The sequence below is a fragment of the Mesoplodon bidens genome, assembly GCF_964165515.1.
Source record: "Mesoplodon bidens genome assembly, chromosome: 1".
In the NCBI taxonomy this organism is placed as follows: domain Eukaryota; kingdom Metazoa; phylum Chordata; class Mammalia; order Artiodactyla; family Ziphiidae; genus Mesoplodon; species Mesoplodon bidens.
The window spans coordinates 31,084,705-31,105,559 of record NC_138176.1 but is presented as its reverse complement, the minus strand read 5'-3'; the positions used below and the strand labels follow the sequence as shown (position 1 = coordinate 31,105,559).

The 20,855-nt window shown below is 38.9% G+C and overlaps 1 protein-coding gene across 5 annotated transcripts in view; it reads left to right on the top strand.

Moving 5' to 3' along the window:
* Positions 1-20,638, top strand: part of R3HCC1L (R3H domain and coiled-coil containing 1 like) — a 76,368-nt gene extending 55,730 nt beyond the window's left edge. For 4 of the 5 annotated variants that reach the window (XM_081245773.1, XM_081245772.1, XM_081245774.1 and 1 more), the window contains 5 exons: positions 2,785-2,960; positions 7,776-7,846; positions 8,755-8,850; positions 9,325-9,465; positions 17,184-20,638. In XM_081245773.1, coding sequence (XP_081101899.1) covers positions 2,785-2,960; positions 7,776-7,846; positions 8,755-8,850; positions 9,325-9,465; positions 17,184-17,251 — 552 coding nt within the window. In that variant the 3' untranslated portion in view covers positions 17,252-20,638. Of the gene's footprint in view, positions 1-2,784; positions 2,961-4,989; positions 5,574-7,775; positions 7,847-8,754; positions 8,851-9,324; positions 9,466-17,183 lie in introns of those variants that run through there. The other variant, XM_081245775.1, reaches the window with a different exon arrangement.
* The last annotated feature ends 217 nt before the right edge of the window (positions 20,639-20,855 follow it).

Below are 20,855 nucleotides of genomic sequence, written 5' to 3'. Positions count from 1 at the left end.
TTTCCCCCTTCTGTGCCACATATTCCTTTCTCCTTTACCCTGTCAAGGCCCCCTTGAATGTTTTGTTGAAATTCTCAGGAGAAAACACCATTAATAGTATGGCCTGCTACCTATCAGCCTACCTCCCCAAAAAATGTGTTGCCAGTAGACATGTAAGCTGATTTCAACAATATCAGTACCATGGGAGTATGAAACAAAGTTCTTCTCCTCGTAAGAAAAGTTAGGAGTCCCTGATAACAGTGGAGTCTTTTGAGTGTTATAGGAAAAACTAGTCAGGAGTATGTTACTTGTAGGCTTTATATCTATTTTTCCATGAAATGTAGAGTAGGAATTGTGTGTTTTGCTATTATTTACACTTTGCATTTAATCAGTACCAGAAGCTGAAGTGTTTAATAATTACCTCAAAAATGGGATGTAAGTATACAAGTTTAAGTTTGCTGACCAGATTAGAGCAAAGGGCCATAATCAAATTTCCTTGCCAGACTATCCTGCCTCTCTTTTTTCTTCCTCTTTATAATCAGTTCTTATAGTTCCAAGGTATTTGTAGTTAGGCATTGTTTACCTCTCACAATGCATTATTTAGCCCCAATTTATAAATGCATGGACATGCAGTGGTTTGTTTGGTTTGGTTTTTGCAAAGTAACTCAAAAAGTCCATGCCAGAAATTCAAAACTGAGATGAAGAAAATAGTTCCAATGACAGTAGCATAAAAAAGTTAGAAATTAATTTAACAAAAGAAGTGTAAAACTTGTACCCTGAACACTACAACACATTTTTGGAAGAAATTCAAGAAGACCTAAATAAACATCCCATGTTTATCTTCTTTAATATTGTTAAGATACTACCCAAAGTGACTAACCCATCCAGCTCAATCCCAGCTGTCCTGTATTTTTTGCAGAAATTGACAAAATGATCCTCTAATTCATATGGAAATGCAAGGGACTCAGAATAGCCAAACTGATTTTGAAAAAGAAGAACAAAGTAGGAATACTCAAACTTCCTGATTTCAAAACTTATAAAACAACAGTAATCAAGACAGTGTGACACTGGCGTAAGGATGGACTTGCAAGTAATTGCAGATTACCCTCCTTTCTGGGGCTCTGAGTTATTCTAAACTGATACACCAGTCCACTCTAGGCTTTTAAGAATTTGTTAGGGCCTCCCTGGTGGCGCAGTGGTTGAGAGTCCGCCTGCCGATGCAGGGGACATGGGTTCGTGCCCCGGTCTGGGAAGATCCCACATGCCGCGGAGCGGCTGGGCCTGTGAGCCATGGCCGCTGGACCTGCGCATCTGGAGCCTGTGCTCCGCAATGGGAGAGGCCACAACAGTGAGAGGCCCGCGTACCGCAAAAAAAAAAAAAAAAAAAAAAAAAGAATTTGTTAAACATTTAGCTGATATCTTCTTGCCCGCTCATGTGGTGGCCACTTCTTCCCATGATCTGCCAGAGGCAAAATAGTTTATATATTCTGTTTCTCTTTGGAGGGACATGTCATCCTGTGGATTTCAATTTCCTTGTGTACTCTGTGTTGCATACTCAGCTGTATGGTAAACTCAAGAAAAGTTATGATTTTATAGGTCAGTTGGATTTTTTTCATTGTTACGGTGTGAGGAATATTCTCTTCCTGATTTCTACATCCTAAGCAGAGGGGAAATAACATGGTGCTTGGCCTATAATAGATTTAGCACCTAGTTAAAATATGTTTAAATTGGGTTGAAATTGAATTCTTACTTAGGTGCCACGTAGTGTGCTAGCACTTACTGCATCATCTCATTTAATCTGCACACCTGTCTATAAAGTGTCGGTACTGTTATTATTCCATTTTTTAAGATGTAAAACTGAAGCTTAGTGGAGAAAAGGAACTAGAGGCCCAGCAATAAATAAACATTTTTGTCGATTTTACCTAAATCACCTTCCTCCCTCACTCCTTCCCGAATAAAATTCTTAAATCCATTTTTCACTTCTCCAAGGAAAGGAGATACATCCTTGGCATTACAGATCCTCATTTTCTCATTTGATGGGAAAAGAGGCACAGTATGAAAGAGAGGAAGTTTGAAGGGCTCTAGTTGGACTTTCGGTTAACAGAGAGAACACACTTTTGATTTTGAGTCTGAAGGCTCTGAGTGGTCAGTACTAGGCTCTAGGTGAATGACAAAATGACCGTCATGGCTTTGCTGCCACTTTCCATTTTTCCTTTTCCATTATCCTGCTTCTCGTGTGAAATAGTTAATAGCCTTCAGTTTTTTCATAGAATAGTAGAATTTTAAGTATTCTTCATTACTATTAATTCCTGTATTAACTTGCTGTGTGGAAATTCCTTTAGGTAGCTCTAATGCTAGGGAACTTAAATATAATTACTTGTGCCACTTACATTTGTCATAACAAATTTCTTTGTAAGCTACTGTCAACGAAAGGTAGACTTACAAAGTGTTTTTATTCTTAAAAATTTTGTTTTGTTTTTGTTCACTCTCAGAAACGAAACTATGGGTCTGATCAATAAGCTCAAATAAAACAAATGTTATTAATTCATCTCTTCAGCTATTTTCTGAAATTCATTTTCTAAGATGTGTTGTTTATAACTCACCACATTAATCAAAGTATTCCACATGTATAATATAAGCTGGGTGATAGAGCCCAGTCATTATTGTGTTCACGAACAGAGACAAATGATAAAGGTTAAGGAATATGAACATGGAGACAAAAAGAAGGATTGTTTATATATGGGAGGATATTTTACAATGCTCTGGCTTGATGTAACAGTCACATATATGCTTCCTACTCTCTAGTTATCAGGGAATATGAAGAATAGAGAAAGCATCCAAGAACCTATATTTGATTATTACAACCATGAAGTTCCTGATATTGACCTCAGTGATTGTGAATTCCCACATGTCATTGAAATTTATGACTTCCCCCAAGAATTTCGTACTGAAGATCTCCTACGGATTTTCTGCACTTATCAGTAAGTACTTGCAAGTGATTGGGGATGTTAGGGAAGGTGGAATGAAGTTTTCTTAAAATGTCTTCTGAAAGATCATCTTTTTTGTTTTTCTATTCCCGGCATTTACTTTAGCATCAAGTTTGTTTATTGTCTTTTCCAAGTCCATTAGAAATCCGTATGAAACCACTCTTCTTCTCAGTTCCTTTAGAAAATGCTAAATAGTCTTTCTAGACCCCATTTTAGCATTTAAGAAGAATGTCATCAATAATGACTTTGGAATCTGTCTTCATGGTACATTTAGTCCATTTATATTTATTGTAATTATTGATATATTTGGATGTATGCCTGCCATCTTTTTTTGTGTGTTTACTTGTCCCATCTTTTTCTCTTTTCTCTTGCCTTCTTTTGGATTGATGAGGTATTTTTTTCTCCTTCCATATTTTTGGGAAATGATCCTGTTTCTATTATTTGGTGGTTACTTTAGAAATTATAAAATGCCTGCTTAATTTATCAATGGCTAAAATTAATATTTTTACACTCTTTCCAAACATTCTAAGGGTTTTAAACTCCATTCCCCAATTCCATTCCAGTGTCTCCTGAACCTCCAACTAATATGCTATTGTGATTTAGTATTTTGAATCTTTTTTTCTTTTTAAACTCCATTTGATGTTACATTATTGTTTTATATTATCAGCATTCAGATTGAGCCACTTTCCGTATTCTTCATTTATGCCTTCTTGCGTCTTATATCTTTCATCTGAAATCTTTCCTCCTGCATGAAACATGTTCTTTAGCATTTAATTTAGTAACAGTCTGCTGGTAACACACTCAGTTGGGTTTTGTTGTCATCGTCGTCGTTGTTGTTTCTTAATGGCTTTATTTCAACTTCATTCTTGAAAGACATTTTTGCTGGGTAGAGAATCCTAGGTTGGTAGTTGTTTTTCTCAGAAACTTGAAAATTTTATTCTGCTTTCTCCTGGCTTTCTTAGTGTAGGATGAGAAGCCAGCTGAAAGTCTAACTATTGCTTCTGAGAGTAATCTGTCTTTTCTCTTTGGGTGCTCTTAATGTTTTCTCTTTGTCTTTGGTATTGTGCATTTTCAGTATGATGTGGCTTTGTGTTTCTTTTGTTATTATTATTATTGAGCTAGTATTTTTCATTGGTTTTGGAGAACACTAGACATTCTTTCTTCAAATATTGCCTCTGTACTAGTCTCTTTTATATTCTCGAAGATGCCAGTTAAAAGTAGATTAAACCTTCTCACTTAATCCTCATGTTATCTCTGTCATATTTTCCATTTCTTTGTCTCCGTTACATGCTGAGTAATTTTTTTAGCTCTAATTTCCACTTTCTGATTTCCTCAGCTGTGTTTAATTTGCTGTTAAATCTGTCCGTTGAATTTTTAAATTTCATTTTATGTTTCTCATTTTTCAAAGTTCTCTATTTTTCAAATCTGCATGGTCATTAGTTTCTTTTTTTTTCTCCAAATATTTTCAAGAAGTATATTGAACCATAGACCTTCTTTAGTCTATATCTGGTAATTTCTTTACCTGAAGTCCTTTTAATTCTCTTTCTGCAAATTCTCACTCATAGTGCCTTGCTTCTTTTTTGGAGGTTTAGTTACTTTTTAAAAAAACTGTACAGCTGACCATTTCCTTTGGAATTTTACTTATGAGAATTGAGGCTTACAGTAAAAGAAGAGGATATCTCCTGAGAGGATATGTATTTTCTTCTGCCAGGCACCAAGGGCCCTAACAGTCCAAAAAAGCTGTGAATTAAATTATTGATTTGAAGTTATTCTTACCACCAAGATAGAAATAGTCAAGTAGGGAATGATAAAAAATGATTATTATATGTCTCAACCAGTTTATTTTAACAGTACATATAAATGTCCATTTACTTGCCAGTCTTTGATGTGGTGCCAAGGCCTTTTTTTTTTTAAGTAACTAGCCTGTTGATGGCAGACTATCTTCTATTGAGTTCTTATATGTCACCATGATATCACCTGTGTCTTCAAGCAAGAACTTTTTTTTTTTTTTTGCGGTACGCAGGCCTCTCACCGTTGTGGCTTCTCCCGTTGCGGAGCACAGGCCCCGGACACGCAGGCTCCGCAGCCACGGCTCACGGGCCCAGCCGCTCCGCGGCATGTGGGATCCTCCCAGACCGGGGCACGAACCCGTGTCCCCTGCATCGGCAGGCGGACCCTCAACCACTGCGCCACCAGGGAAGCCCAAGCAAGAACTTTAATGTCCCTTCAGAGTCACCTGAGTGCAAATTCCTTATAGGTTAAAATGTTTTCTCTCTCTTTCTCTCTTTAAAAAAATTTTTTTGGCTGTGCTGCATAGCTTCCAGGGTCTTAGTTCCCTGACCAGGGATTGAACCCAGGCCACAGCAGTGAAAGTGCCAGGTCCTAACCACTGGACCACCAGGGAATTCCCTCTCTCTCTCTCTCTCTTTCTCTCTCTCTTTTTTTTTTTAAGCTCTTTTGCCCAAACATAATTGATAATAGCTGTTTTGGTTTTTTTAGTGACTTTATCTTTCTCTAGTCTTCCAAACCATAGACACAACTTTTCTTTTTCACACTCATATTTCATCGTTTTAATTTTATTTAATAAATTATGTAGTGAAAATATAAATTAAAACTGATATAAGTGGGGTTGAGAATAATTGCACTACCTCTTATATATGTATATAATTCATACATATGTATGACAAGGTAAAAGAGTCAGAAGTATACCTCTGTATCTTTAGCTTATAAGAAAAAATAAGCTTCAGGAATAAAGAAATAATCCCGAAAATAAGTTATTAAGAAAAAGATTTTCAGGGTCTGGAAGAAAGTCATTACCCAGAAGGGATTATACTTTAATGCTCCAATCCTGACATTAACAATGAACCAGATCTAACAATGAACCAGGTCTATTGTCTGATATACAAATTTAAACTTAAAATTCAATTCATGTACACCTTGAATTAGGGTATAGCTCCCAACTTTTCCTTAAGGGTTAGATAGTAATTATTTTAGGCAACTGTGCCATCGTTGCACAAAAGTAGCCATAGACAATAGGTGTGGCTACAGACAATGAGTGTGGCTGTATTCATTGAAACTTTATGTACAAAAACAAGCACCCTGTTTTTCTGTAAAGCTCTAGAACAGGCAAAACTAGCAGCCAGGTATCTCACTTAAATTTTGTTGGTTGAGGGGACAGGGGTAGCACTTATCAGTTATGTAACTAAAAGAGAGGAGGAGTGACTAGATCATGGAGAACAGTTAACACTCTCTGCCATAGATCTTACACTAAACATATAGTATAGATCAGTCAGTCTAATTCATTACAATTATGTTAAGACCCGGTATCAGGGTCTGTTCCAGATAAAGTGCATAATAGATTTTAAAAAGCAGTCAATGAGATTAAATCCAAAATTAGAACTACCTTAGGTTGTTATTAATAATGATGACTTTTAAGACCAAGGATTGATTTTGTTGATGTCTGGAATTTCCTGAAGATTAGTTATTTCTTAAGAATTATTAACTTCCCTTACTTCTTTTCTTCCTAATCTTACCTGCAGATCATTTTTCTATGAAACAGGAAAACATTCTCAAAAGGGGGAAGCATTTTAAAGGGTTATGAAATTCTGAAGTCTAAAAGGCCCTCCAGAGCCCATCTAAGATTTTCTCTATCTTTTGTCAACTGTCTTATAATATAGACTTCCACTGTTGAACTTTCTCATAGTCTTCAACCCCTGTGGTCATTTTACACCATGGTCAAACTGACCCTTACATTCAGGAAATTGTCTAACTAACCTTCAAAGCCTCTTTATTCCTTTTTCCTTCAAAGGAAATTTTTTCTTGACTAGTTGTTAAAGAGGGAAGATATTTTAGCAGTTGCCTTTTTTTTTTCTTTATAGTGCTTTATAAAAAAAAGAAAAGGTCATGGTGCAAAAACATATAATAATAATGCCTGTTGAGTCAAACACCAGAGTCAACTTCATATTTTAATCACATCTTCATCAATATTAATCATCTTCCTGATGAATATTGCTATTAATAATAAAAAATAATGGGCATCATTCATTTATTAGATGTCCACTAAGTGCTCAACACCATGCCCTTTGCCTTGTCATGGATGATCTCACTTCCGTTTTCACAGCAACTCTGTTATGAAGGAACTGTACCCATTTCTACAGATGAGCAGACCTAGCTTACAGAGAGATTAAACCTGCCCATGATCTGAAGGTGGCAGAACCTGAGTTTCCCTTTCTTACTTCACTTCTACAACTGGAAAGAAAGAATAGGTCAGCCTCTCTGATTAGAGTTGTCCCTTTTCTCCCTTATTTGATTGATTGATCGATTGATTTTGCTTTGAATGACCTGTCTCCCTCTTCCTCTCTGTCTCTTGTCTCTGTCCTTGAGCCTACATTTGCATTAAATCCAGGTGACCTTCCCTGCCTACCTCCTCCTCTAATATTCTTCTACCCCTCCTGTGCTTCCTCGTTCCACCTCTTCTAGTTCCAGTCCCCTAAAAACATCTCTTGTAAATAGTGTGATAAATACTTTACCTCCCCAGGGAACATGTGAGGATTAATTAGTTGATGTCTATAAACTGGCTTACAATGTAAAATGCTCTCAGGTAGTTCTTTATGATGGTATTATTGCTTTTAAAATTCAGTGGCTTCTTCTGTACCCCAAGCCGTTTTGTGTGTCATTATCCCCATTCCACCTGTGTGCTTGTTGAGTGTTTCTATCTCATCATGAAATGCTTTATGAGACTCTATTTGAAAGATGTTTTTTAAAAGTAAATTTTATTTTAAGGAATAAAATTCTGTTCTTTTGTTGCAGAAAGAAAGGATTTGATATTAAATGGGTGGATGATACACACGCCCTAGGAGTATTCTCCAGTCCGATTACAGGTATTCACCCAGTGGATTTCAGTGTGCTTGTTGTCCGTTTTCTCCTACTACTTGTCCTTATTTGCTTTCTGTTCCAGCCACCTGACATTTATTCAGTCAGTACAGATAATTGGCAGGTAGAGGTTTTTGAGGCATGTTACTTTGGTACCCGTTTGCTCCCCCTCTCCCTTTTTATCCTAATCCAGTGGTATTTGGAGAGAGAGCTCCTTCCAAGGTTATTTGCCACATAGCTGTCAGTTATGATAGTGCATAGACAGATTATAGGTAAAGATTTAAGAAGCCAGTGTGACTAAATCTGAAAATATTTTTGATTCTACCCCGTCCCCGACAAATGAATTTGCAGTAGCCCTTTAACCTGTCCAGTGAGCATTTGTAATACCTACTTTCTGAATATATGATTTGGCCTTTTCACTTATATCATTGGCCTCATGGTAGATCTGATGCAGAGGCATTCAAAGAAATTAGAGATGTTGATTCCTGTCTGAATCACCTAAAGTAGGGGTCTGCAAACTTATTCTGTAAAGAGCCAGATAATAGATATTTTAGGGTATAAGGTTTCTGTCACTACTTGACTCTTGTGTTGTAGCCAGAAAGCATCCCTAGACAGTATGCAAATGAATGAGCGTGGCTCTGTTTCAGTAAAACTTTACAAAAACAGGTGGTTGGCTGGATTTGGTCACAAAGCCATAGTTTACTGATCCCTGTTCTAAAATAACCACTGCCATTTTTTTTTTTAATCACTGCCATTTTGTTCCTTACGGATTTTCGAGAGCTTACCATTTCTTTTGCTCATGATGAAAAATAAAGCATAACATCTAGGAAATACTTTCTAAGAACTAGCCTTAAATTTTTTTTTTGCATCACTCTTCTTCATGTCTTCTATTTCTTTATATTTATTCTCTTTACAGCTCGTGATGCTCTGGGTAGTAAACATACCATGGTGAAGATCCGGCCCTTGGCGCAGGCCACAAGAGCAGCCAAGGCCAAAGCTAGAGCTTATGCTGGTAAGCCTGTAATCTCAGGAGCCTTTTCTTGTTGATAGTGGTGATATTGTTTCTTCCAGCCCTTGTATAGCATCCAGAGTTCTAAGTATCCTTTTATTTTTAGTGTTAAAGGAAATATTATTTTAAGGAAAAAAGAAAAGAGAAAAGGCTGTGTTGGAAATATAGCACTGGAATATAGCCACTTGGAGAGTGGGAGATACCATTTTCTGATGACATCCTTATCTAGTTTACCTCTGTGTTTGGCTGTTTGATAGTCACTGTAAGAAATTGTGTTAATACAGATAATGAAGGCAGGGTTGTTTGTGCTTTGCCATGTTAACTTCCTCTGCTCTTCATCTATCAGGCTTGTATTAATTACTGGTGATGCAGCCCTTGTTAGTCTATTTGGTATGTTAATTACTGAGTTAAATCACTTGGAGCTAGAGTGCTTTCTCTTCCTTACTCCCTCCTACTCCCTCCCTTTCTCCCATTCAGAGTTTCTCCAGCCAGCAAAGGAGCGTCCTGAGACTTCAGCAGCCCTAGCCAGAAGGTTAGTCATCAGTGCCCTTGGGGTTCGAAGTAAGCAGAGCAAAACCGAACGGGAAGCAGAACTTAAGAAACTGCAAGAAGCCCGCGGTGAGTTGAAGTTGATGGTGTTCTTCTTTAGTCCCTTTAGAGCTCACTTATAAGGCATGTGTTAAAAAAAAAAAAGAATGAAGCCCATTCCATTTTGGCATTTCCATTTCCTAGAAGCCTCCTACATATATCGAAATTGTTTTCATGCCTTATATTTAGGAGGAAGACATTTTAGAATTTGTCTGCCTGTTCCACACACCAAGGCATCCTAATCCATGTTCCTACTGTTGTTTTCCAAGAGATAGTAGGTTCAGTCCTTTTAGCTCATCCATGGCTATTTCTATGGTTCTTGCTCCCGACTCTCAGAAAAATATTCCTATGAAGACGTAATAGTCTCCCAGGCAGAAAACATTATTTGCTGTGGTTTTACTGGGCCATGATTGCCATGATATTATCAAATGGTTTAGATCTTAGATAGAAGACAAATTAAGGAGAAGCCAGCATCTGACATTGATGATAATAACTGTAGAAGGTAATTTTTTCTTTAAAGACAGTCCTGAGTGGCTCCATTAGAGCACATCTAGGTTAGCCTAATCTTCTGATTATTTTCCAGTACTTAAGAGTCCTCAGAATATTTCAACTGATCCACAAGCAGGGTTTTTCTTTCCCTATAGTTTGTAGTTGAGGTTAAATGTCTCTCTCCCCTTTATAGGCTGTTGACTTGTACATAAAGGCTTGGGACTCTGGTTAGCACTTAAGTGCTTTTTATCAACCTTCAGGCTTTAGACAGTCTGATTGCCTTAGCCCTCGATCTGTGGAATCTGTGAAGGCAATTTATTCTGAAAATTCCACTTACTGAAAAGTAACTTCATTTTTCCATTAAACGAATGGAAGTTTCAAGCTCCTTGTTTATTGCGGGTCTAACAAGGCCATTAATACTTCCTGTCCACTCTGCTTTGGTGATAGCAGGCAGCTTGCAGACTCTCAGCTGCACTGGCCAGATAACCAGTGACAGAGTGTGTCATGGCAGGTGCTAGAGTTTCAGAGTTGAACCCAACTAATTTTTGAAACCTTAATGATTATAATGAGGCAGTTTTGATTTTTTCCATGCATTCTTAACACAAAGGCTTCCTACAGACTATAGAAACAGGGGAGGATTCCTCTGGTTTTTATATATGGCACTGTCAGAGCTAGATTAAAGTAGAATGTGCAGTGTCCTTAACCCTTTATTAATTGGTTATCTCTGAGAAAAATGATTTCTCTGTGATAACCACAGTTATCTCAGAAAATCAATAGAGGGTAATAACAATGGTATCTATAAAAGGAGATGTGATTCTTTTTGCAATGTTTCCTGCTTCCCTATGTGGGTAATATTACCTGTATTTCTACAGGTACTGCAATAATAGTTTTGTATGGCTATCACCTGAGTATCCCCCTCTGTTTCTCTGTAGGCACATCAGCATACTGTTCTACTTGAATTTGTTTTAAATGCTCAGCTATGCAAAGGACATTTCAGTGATGAAATTAAAAATGAGGCTGTTGGCTAAGTGGGTACCCTGTTACTTACTTTTTTAAAGAAGGCATTTAGTTGGGAATAGAGACCCACGGTGGTAAGTTTCTCCTACCCATTGGTCCTGAATCTTTACAGGTTACAGAGGACTCTTCCTTTATTATGTCTCAGAACTCTCCCATTCTTTATATCTGAGAAAATGCGTATGGAAAATTCCTGATAATAGCTTTCTGGCTTCTTTATGCATTGAGCATATACTCTTGTAATTGCCTGCATGGAGCCCAAGACTTCTCACTTAAAGATTTTTTTCTGTGGAAATTAAAAGTACTGTTTAGGTATTAAACAGAACAGATACTTCTGTTCCAGTTCTTCTTCCACTGGAGGGAAAGGGGTCAGTACAGCATATGAAATAACATTATAGACTCTGGAATCAGACTGCCTGGGTCTAAATCTAAGCTCTGCCATTTACTGGCTATGTCACCTTAGGCAAATTACTTACTCTCTGGAGGCCTCTGTTTCCTCATCCATAAGATGGAAATCAAGTGAGATAATCCACAAAAGATACTTAGTCATCTTTAAAACCCATAGGGGGCTTCCCTGGTGGCGCAGTGGTTGAGAGCCCGCCTGCCGGTGCGGGGGACACGGGTTCGTGCCCCGGTCCGGGAAGATCCCACATGCCGCGGAGCGGCTGGGTCCGTGAGCCATGGCCACTGAGCCTGCGCGTCCGGAGCCCGTGCTGCACAACGGGAGAGGCCACAACAGTGAGGGGCCCGCGTACAGCAAACAAACAAACAAACATAGGAACACTCTCCTGTTTCTCTAGGCCTATAATAAGTGTGTGATAAACATGAGCTGCTGCTGTTTTTAGTAATAGTAGCAATACCATTTTATGGTGAGTCCAGCACAGATTCCAGTGCATATTTTTTTCTTGTCATTACTCTTTTTATTTTCAATTGCCTGTGATACACTATCAGCTACATTTGGAATTCACTGTGTACCTACCCTGTGCAAGGCATTGTGCTCCCTAATTAGGAAAGTTAGAGAAATGGCAAGATGTTGTTCCTCTCCTTAAGACTTGCAATCTGGTGGGGATATCTGCCTTGAGTAAGAAAGAAAATATGAACCTGATATTTTAAGCAGTTGTTTCTCCTCTCTCTTCAGTTCTGAAGATTTTAAGATTAAAAGCCACATAGAGGTTTTTGCAATTAAAAGGATTGGAAGGAAATTCCTGGCAATATAACATGTTATGATAACTCTGGATGGGGATGGTATTATCTCCAGTTTAGAGCTGGCCCAGAGAGGTGAAGTAGCTGGCCTAAGGTCACCCAGCTGGTAAATTGAAAGGAGACATTTGAACCTAGGCCTTTCTAATTAAAATCCATGTTCCTTTTATAATACTGTAATCCCTTTTGAAGGAGTTTTGGGGTAATTAACATTTTTTTCCAAAAAAAAAATTAAAAATTTTTAAGGTCTTCAGAAAATAAAATATGACAGGCTCCTTTTTAGTTATCCATCCCAGTGGTTAGAGCTTTTACTGTCAGAAAATTCTTCCATAGGTCTAACTTAAATCTGTACAATAGTTTAGAACAGTTTCCTCTTCTTTTTTATTTAGTAGAAATCAGGAACATCTGGACACCATTCTGTTCTAACAGCCTTTAACTGTAAAGATCAGGGCAGATCATTTAGGAGTGAGAGGATCTGGGCTGTAATAGAGTTTTTGCCATTAACTAGCTATGTGGCCATGGGCAAGTTTCTTATATCTCTCTGTGCCCCGGTTTCCAACAAAGTGAAAGCAATGCCTGACTTACCTAACCATAGAGAATTTTTTGAGCAACAAAAGTTAACATGTATAAAAATGTTTAAAAGGTGCTTTACGTATTTAGAATACTATTATTTATGTGACTCTCGGGAAATTAGTATTCATTATAATACTATAAGCCAGTAACGACAAATGTGTACTATGTACTGTTGCTCCCCATTCATTATCCATGACAGACAGTGCTAATCAGTCATGACACTCTTGGTGAGTTTTGACTTGACCGTAGCCAGTAGATCAAAATTAGCATAGAAATAGAAATAGAAATCTTTGTGCCATCCTGATATAGGTACTTTTATTAATAATACTATAGAATAATTTCCTAGCCTTTCTTTTTCCCACTTCAAGAGTTCTGCTGTCTGGCACAGTGCCTAGTTCATAAAGAGATACTCAGTGTGCATATTCATTGACTGAATGCATGAATGACATTTGTTACTCTAATTTTTCTTCATAAGTCTTATTTCACTCATGATTCTACTCTGAACCCTTTCAAGTCCTCCATGATTTTCTTTATAAAATTCAGAGTTGAACATTACATATGGAACCCTTCTAATTAATGAATTTGGAATTTGGGATTTTGAGGTATAAATACTTTCCTGATAACTTCCTTTACCCTACTTTGGTCTTCTTACCCTTTTATTGAGAAGTCTTTGTCTTAATCCTTAAAAAGGAGATTAAGAAATTAAAGATACTCTGGGGAGAATCGAGAAAAAGGAAGTACTCAAATCATTTTAAGCAAATCATATTTTATATATCTGGAAGATAAGAGCTTTAGTCACAAGTCTCTGAGTGTGAGGAACAGATAGATCTTTTAGTCTTGCAGAGCACATGACAGATTAGAACTATACTAAGAGTGGGAAATGAAAACATAGATCGTCCTTGAGTACTTTATATTTGACTTAATCACGTTTTAAACCAAGGATTCACACTGAATGATAAAACCACATTTTAAAGACCAGACTCAGGAATATGTGTATAATTTCCCCATGTTCCACTTATCAGAACATTTGATTCCCACCTAAAGTTGGAATCAAAGTTTTCAGAATAAGCTACTCTCATTTTCAAAGCCTGCCATAATTTTATTCCATAACTTTGTTCCGTTTTATTCTTGGGGGGTATATGATTAATTGGCTGGTTCTAAAAGGCCATCTTTTGGGTCATAGGCCTGAGAGGCAGAGTTAAGTAAACAATAATTTGATCCCTTAGTTTGATTAATGAAATCACTGAGAACTTAAAAGTAAAATCATCTCTATAGGATACTTAGTCAACTGTAATAAAAATTTAATCACAGTCAGCTGCCTTCTGAAATCCTTTTTAGGAATTCCATTATTCTGCCTTCAAGAACAGTGCTGCGTTGCTGACTCATGATCTAGGTCTTACAGCATTTTCTTGGTGTCTTTTCTCCCTGGACTTGAAGTTCCCTTCATTTCTAACCACATTTCCTTTCATTTTAGTCTGACCTTTTTCTGTGGGATGCAGTATTTATCCATATTTTTGGTGTCACCTGCTGTTGAGTAAACTTACGTCTCTGGCCTATATCAGAGATGAAAATGTTTATGGACTGACCATTTCACCAATTATTGCTAAGTAAATAACACGTGTTATACTTAATACATTGATAATCATTCCACCCTCTAGAGTTAAATGCTCCCTTAACACTTATGTGAGCCAGACTCTATTTTTTCCCAGTATATTAATGACTAATACATACTTGGTAAGCCTGAAATCTAAAACTTGCTAAAATGAAGAGGTTATTTATGTTACCTCTCCTTGATCTACCAGGTCTGTCAGTCCATAAAAGAAGGCAATTAGATTAGTTTGACCAGACTTGTACTTCAAGTCTTCAGGTTGATTATTACTCTGTAGGTGGCTACAAGTGGATTTTGTGATGATTTTTCTTCATTATTTTCTTAGGTGTAGAAGTAAATTTTGAAGGTTTTAATTTCCATCCCTTTTCTTTATTTTTGTAAACATGACACCAAACTGGCCCCCTTTTCATCTTTAGCACTTTCTGTTCCCTCAGTGAGAAGTCAGCTCATTTAATGTAATCATTTCTGCCAATTTATTTATTATACTGAGAAATAAAAGTCTTCAGGGCCAGCTTATGTTAGTGCTTTAGGTTAATCATTTCATGCTAACACTATATTCTTCTTTAGTTCCTTGCCCTCATGGCTGCTCTTGGGCTTTCTCTTAGTTTACTTTTTTTAATTGGTGGAGTTCAAGTTAATAGGAGCTTTTTAAATACAGTCTATCAGCTATTACCTACTTTCTTTTCTCTTTGATAAAGGGGCAACATGTTTATTCTTTATCTTTCGCAAAATACATTTTTTCCCCACATTTGTTCCTTTTCTGTGTAAATATTTTCAGATCCTCTCTTCAGAGGTCAGGACAGTAGAAAGTATGCTGATTTAAGAATTAAGGACTTGGGTTCCAGCTTCAGGTTTTCACTGATTATGTAATCTTAGGCAAGTTACTTAACACTCCCAAGCTTCCATTTTTTCCTTTAAGATGAAGAAAATATTTTTAGGTCTCATCCTAACCTGTATTTCTGTATTCTGTTCATGTTCTATATTTATAAATTTAAGCCTCACATTTTCACTATTTCTTTGTGCTTCTCAGTTTGTCTCCCTGTTCTTGCTGACTTTATCATATGGTTTACCACCAGAATTTCCTCTTATATTTACATATATTTGGTAATACAGATCTACAGTCTTTTGTTGGAAAGCATTAGTGTAGGAAATGTTTCAGAATTCTAAACTTTTCCAATTTTAGAAAGATAATATATTAATACGTTTCATAACACCAAAATCGAACACATTAATATTTCTGTGGCCTTATGTCCTTTAAGGTTATATTTACCACCAAAAGAGTTTTGACCCCAAACTTTTCAAAAAACAAAAAACTTTTTTTTCAGTGCTACTTCGATTTTGAAATCGTGGATTATGGACCAGTCATCCGTTTTTCTACTGCTCCTGGATTTCTTTTCCTAAAGCTTTCCATATTGCCTTTCTGGCTTAAGTTTCTGAGTTCTAATAATTCACTTTTCTAGTTTCTTCACTTTTTCTTGGAACCCAGGACCACTTTTTGATTGTTTTCATCCAAGGTTGCCTTTGCCTTTAGATCCTCTCCTAACTTTTCTCTGTTTGTAAGAATCAGAACCACAGTCAGCCTTCCTAAGAAATCCCAGAATCCTTTAGACAAGCCAGTTATCCTTTGTGCTATCTCCCTGGAGAATCCCAACTCAATTTAAGCCTGCCTTAAAGCTGAGTCACATGACACTGAGCCTTCAGTTTGGAATTTACTGACCCCCATTTTTTGCCTCTTGTAACTTTGCTGCTATTTTCAGATAATGCCACAAGATGGTGCCCAAATAGCAGCAAATTTCTCTTTCTCACATTTCCAAGTGCCAGTTAGCTTCTTTTTCAAGTTCTTTGCCCTTAAAGTTGAGTCAGATATAGTATAGGAATTCCGTAAGGGATTCTGCTGACTTGGAAAGATATGTCAGAATAGCAAGAATTAACTCTAAACTCACCTTGATTTCTGTAATCCCCCTGGATCATGACTTGCAAACTCTTTTAGTCTGAAATAATTGCCCTTGGAAGGAAGCACTTAGGCTTAATCATCTACATTTTATGGTGTCAAGATCAATGACTGACTAGCCATGAAATTAGAACTGGTATTGTGGCACCTAGTGAAGTACCTGGGTCACCAAACCGTGTATGGTCTTTATTGTCTCAGGTATTGGTGAACGTGTTAAATGGAAACTAAGCTTCTGTGTTAAAATTTGAAGATGGATTGCCCAGATTTGTGCATTTTTTGTTTTTAGAAATAGTTCTTAGTTTCCCTCCATTATATATGGTCATTTTTCCATGCTGGAATTGGTGTTCCAGAAGATTTCTTGACTCCTGAAAGTGCTCTGAAAATACTGAAATTTGATTTTCCTGTGAAATTTTTTTTTCTTTTCTTTTTATTTTTTTGTAGAATTGTAGTAGAGCGATATGACTAAAGCCCAGTGGCTGCTATTTCCATTTGAGCAAGAAAGTAGAAGAAAAATATTGAAACATATTCTTGATGCCTATTGAAATGTTTATATAGATCAGTAGACTGGGAATAATGGGCACTTTTACTGAAGCACTAACACAGTTTAGAAAGAGGATTAAATATATTATCAGCAAGACAAAAATCTGGATCCTGCTCGGTTCTGACTTATTCCATATGCTTTTTATTTCTATTAGCCACAGATCTTTCTCTTTTTATTATATAGTAATAGAAACATTGTTCCCACTTACAAAGCACTTGGAAAGTTAAAAATATTAACTCTTGGAATCAGGTAAGAGAAAACCAGGGAATTCAGCTATCTTATGATTAAAGTTTGCCTTGTAATTCAGATTAAGCAAAAGTCACTGGTTATGTGAAGTTATACTACCATCTTAACACTGCCCTTATTTACAGAGAGAAAACAATTGGAAGCCAAGCAACGGGAAGACATCTGGGAAGGCAGAGACCAGTCTGCAGTTTGAACATCACTTGATGACAGGGATAATTCCAGGAATTCAGAAAATATTTCCAGTCTTCAGAGGATTTTTCCAGAGCTCTGTGTACATGCAGATGTGCATGTTAATGAAAGAAAGAGATAAGCAATCAAGACAAGGGCTGACTAGGTATAGGAGGAAGATAGACTCCTGTTTGTCTTCACTCCTAAAGCAGTTCTTTGGAACTGCCTTAACTGTGTTGGACGTGGAAGGAAGCCATCAGTTAGGAAGGAACTTGGAAGCTGTGACTTCCAAGAGTCCTCTGGACAGGGCAAGTCACACTTCCAAGATGTTTTAAGCAAATGCAAAACAGAGGATTCAAACCTGTGATGATGGGAGATTAAGGCACCGCAAAGGCAGGGTGTTCCTTAGTACCTCACAAAGCTGAGAACAGCAGTATTGCAGGGGGTGGGTGAGGTGGGCGGTCAGAGGGGAGGGAGCTGTTAGTACAAGGAGATGGAACGGTATCTGGTGTACTTGGTGTTCACAGAATCTGCACGGCCAGTTCCAGAGCCCCCAAGTTGGTGAACTGCAGCAGGTGTAGGTATTTGGACTCCACAGCTTGTACTAAGCTGAGTGCCTGGGGCTGCTCCAGCCGCATGGCAGCCTGGGGCGTGCCCGCTTCATTCCTTACAGGAAGCCGGTCTTGGGAGCTGTGTGCCAGTTCCAGTTTAAGCAGTACTATCACGTTGTGAGAGAAAGACATTAAAGCCCATTTTATGACATACATCACTCTGCTGTTGGTCAGCTTTGTCATCCCCCTAAAGAAACTGGAGAGCAGCTCTCCCCTTACCTTCACCCCTGGAGTGCGGTGCACGGGTTCGGTGGGTCTGCTGGGCTTACTGAAGCCCGCTGAGTAGACTGCTGATCATCTCTGTGCCCCAGAGCACACTACAAACATACTCTCCTGGGACTGGCGTGTGGTGGCTCCCCTCCCCTTCTCGTCCTCTTTGCACATCCCCGCCCCACCCTCTTGCCTTTTGCCATTTTTGTCCAATCTGACATCCTGCAGAAGGCATCCGGCACACAGCATGTTCTTGGTATGATCTTCTCTGCCTTTGCCAGAGGCATCTGGCAGGCCACACCAGACCGTCCATTATAGTGAAGAGCAGCGAGAGTCAAACACACACCTCTGGGCAGTAAGAGATTTCCTAAAAGACATGGACAGGTCAGAGCAGTCAGCTCAGGCTTTATCCTTCTCTTATCTGCATCCTCGGTGTTTTTGAAGAAATCGTAGTGGTAGACCTCCGGATGCTGAGAGAGCAAGAAGTGGTGTCTCATTGTGCTTTCAGTGAGGGCAGCAGCCTCATTTTTGTATGATTCAGTGCCCATGACAATGATGGATTATTAGCATTGCCTAGAAGATGGTGTAGTGGGGCTCCGTCCAAACGTTCCTCAAATGACACTGGCCTTGGGTCTTGATCCCTGCCGCTGTTCCGGTCTTAGAGCCCTCTTACAGTTCCTCAGCATTGTTCTTCTCATCCTTTGTCTGTTCAGAAACTGTCCCTTGTTCATGTTCAATACCTCCATTCCAAGTTTGGAGGGGTCATTAAGTCCTCTTGACCCTCTGCCCCGGTACTACTTAGGGCAGGGCCCCTCTCTTTGGCTCTGGTGGTACAGCTTGTGCTGTCATCATAGAACAGAGGGAAGTCTGTTTGAATAGTATGGCTGCATTTGAAAGGAAATGCAGGAAACTAGCCAGGTTTCATACTGAACAGTATACCTCTGAGGTAGACCTTTGCTCTGTTTTGATTCTTCGAGGCTGAGGATGGCCTTGGGCGGTTAAAAAAAAAAAAAGTGATTGTTCCTATCACTTGCCTTTGAGGGTGCTTCCCCTTTCTGGCAGCATTTTGGCTTCTAAGGGCATTGTTAATGGTAACACATAGTCCCCAGTTTTCCTGTAGTACTCATAATTTCAACAAGTTACGTTTGTCCTCATTCTAATGCTGTGTACTTGGTGGTCAGTAACTTACACTTTTTTTCGGATAACAGTCAGCCACCTCTAACTTTCAGATTTATCCTTGTAAGTAGATCCAGAGAAAGGATTTTTTTAGCCAAAACTGAAAGCTATGGAATGCTCCTGCTTCGGCCCTTAGTAGAGAATGTGCTTTTTAGTTGTATTTTTCCAGTAGCTGGAATTGATGTATACTGGCTGGAGGTAAGAAAGAGGACCTGCCCTGACCCAGCACGGACTACTTGAGCTTGTCCAGACAGGAACCAGATCCTTGGTCATACCTACACCATGCTTTTGTACACTCAGCTAACTGGAGAGCACCCTGTAGCTGCCACTGGCTCCTTTGGTAGATATTTGAGAAGACAGCTAACGCACTCTGCTGTGTGTTATATGTTGCTTCCTGTATGTTGAACTTCTGAATCCCAGTATCACCTGGAATTTATAGTAGATAGATACATTCCCCTTGAGTTCCAGTATACTCCTCATGGAGTGGAAGTCTTTGTGGAATAGGAATAAATTAGGCATCTGAATGATAAGCTGAGGTTCCTAGTACTTCAGTTTCTCTGAGACAAGAATTGCCGAGGCGAAAATCATCAGACGTTTTTGGTTCTGTCTGGAACTTGGTGGTTGGTATTCTGTTAACATTCCTCATTTAGTTACAAGTCATGCCAGCCGCATCTTCCCATATCCTTCCCTTTCAAATCAGAGGTGTAACAGCACAACCCTTGTATAGCTTTTTCCAAGAATTAGAACTGGCTGCACCTATCAAATGTGTGATGTGGGCAGCAAGACTGAGACCAGAGCCGGCGGCTGGCTGCCTGGCCTGCTTTTTCTGGCCTTCTTGGAAACTTGGATCCAGCCAGAAGCTGTGGGTAACCTCCCTGCCTGAATCTAGTCATCAGTCACCACACGCTCCCCCCGCCAGCTACACATTCTTTCACAGACCATTGGGTGCATGTGCGAGTATAGTGTTGTTACTGTCTGGGAGATGTTTGCTGGATCCAACAGGAAATCAATCCTTCCCTTGTTTACCTAAACTGCCATGCCAAAGTATAGTGCTCCCTCTGCCCTAATGAAGGAGGTGAGGGAGCTGAGAAGAGGGATGGTAGAGGAGGAGAAGGAAAAGCGCACTTCTTTGTATTCACAGAGGATACCCCAGAGCGGGTCCCTTTTTACTGGCTAAGGAAGGGCAGCTCTCATGTGTGAGGACGGGAGGACTGTTGTAACTTTGCCCCATCTACCACCACTCACTCTGGCCTTGCAGCCTTGGTTGTAAAAGTTTACCGTCTTTGGACGTTTCCTTCTTTCCACCTACTTTTCGTCCCTTAACCTTTCCAACCCACGTTTCACCACAGAGCCTAGGGAGGGAACTGCGAAGCAGACTGTAGGCTGATGTCGGAGAAGTGCAGTGGGGCTGTTGTGAGTAGTATGTGGGCTCCACACATCTTAGTAACCAGGTCACCAGGAGTGAAAAGGGGTAGAGTTAGGGTGCTGGGAACTGCCAAGAATCACAGCTAGTCTTGTCTTTGTAGCAGTCCATAGTGAGCAACCTTTATTGGCATTAGGGCATCAGACCTGTAAGGATCATCTCTCAAGTGTGTCTTAGTGGAGACAGGATTAAGAATCATGTCCAGGAAG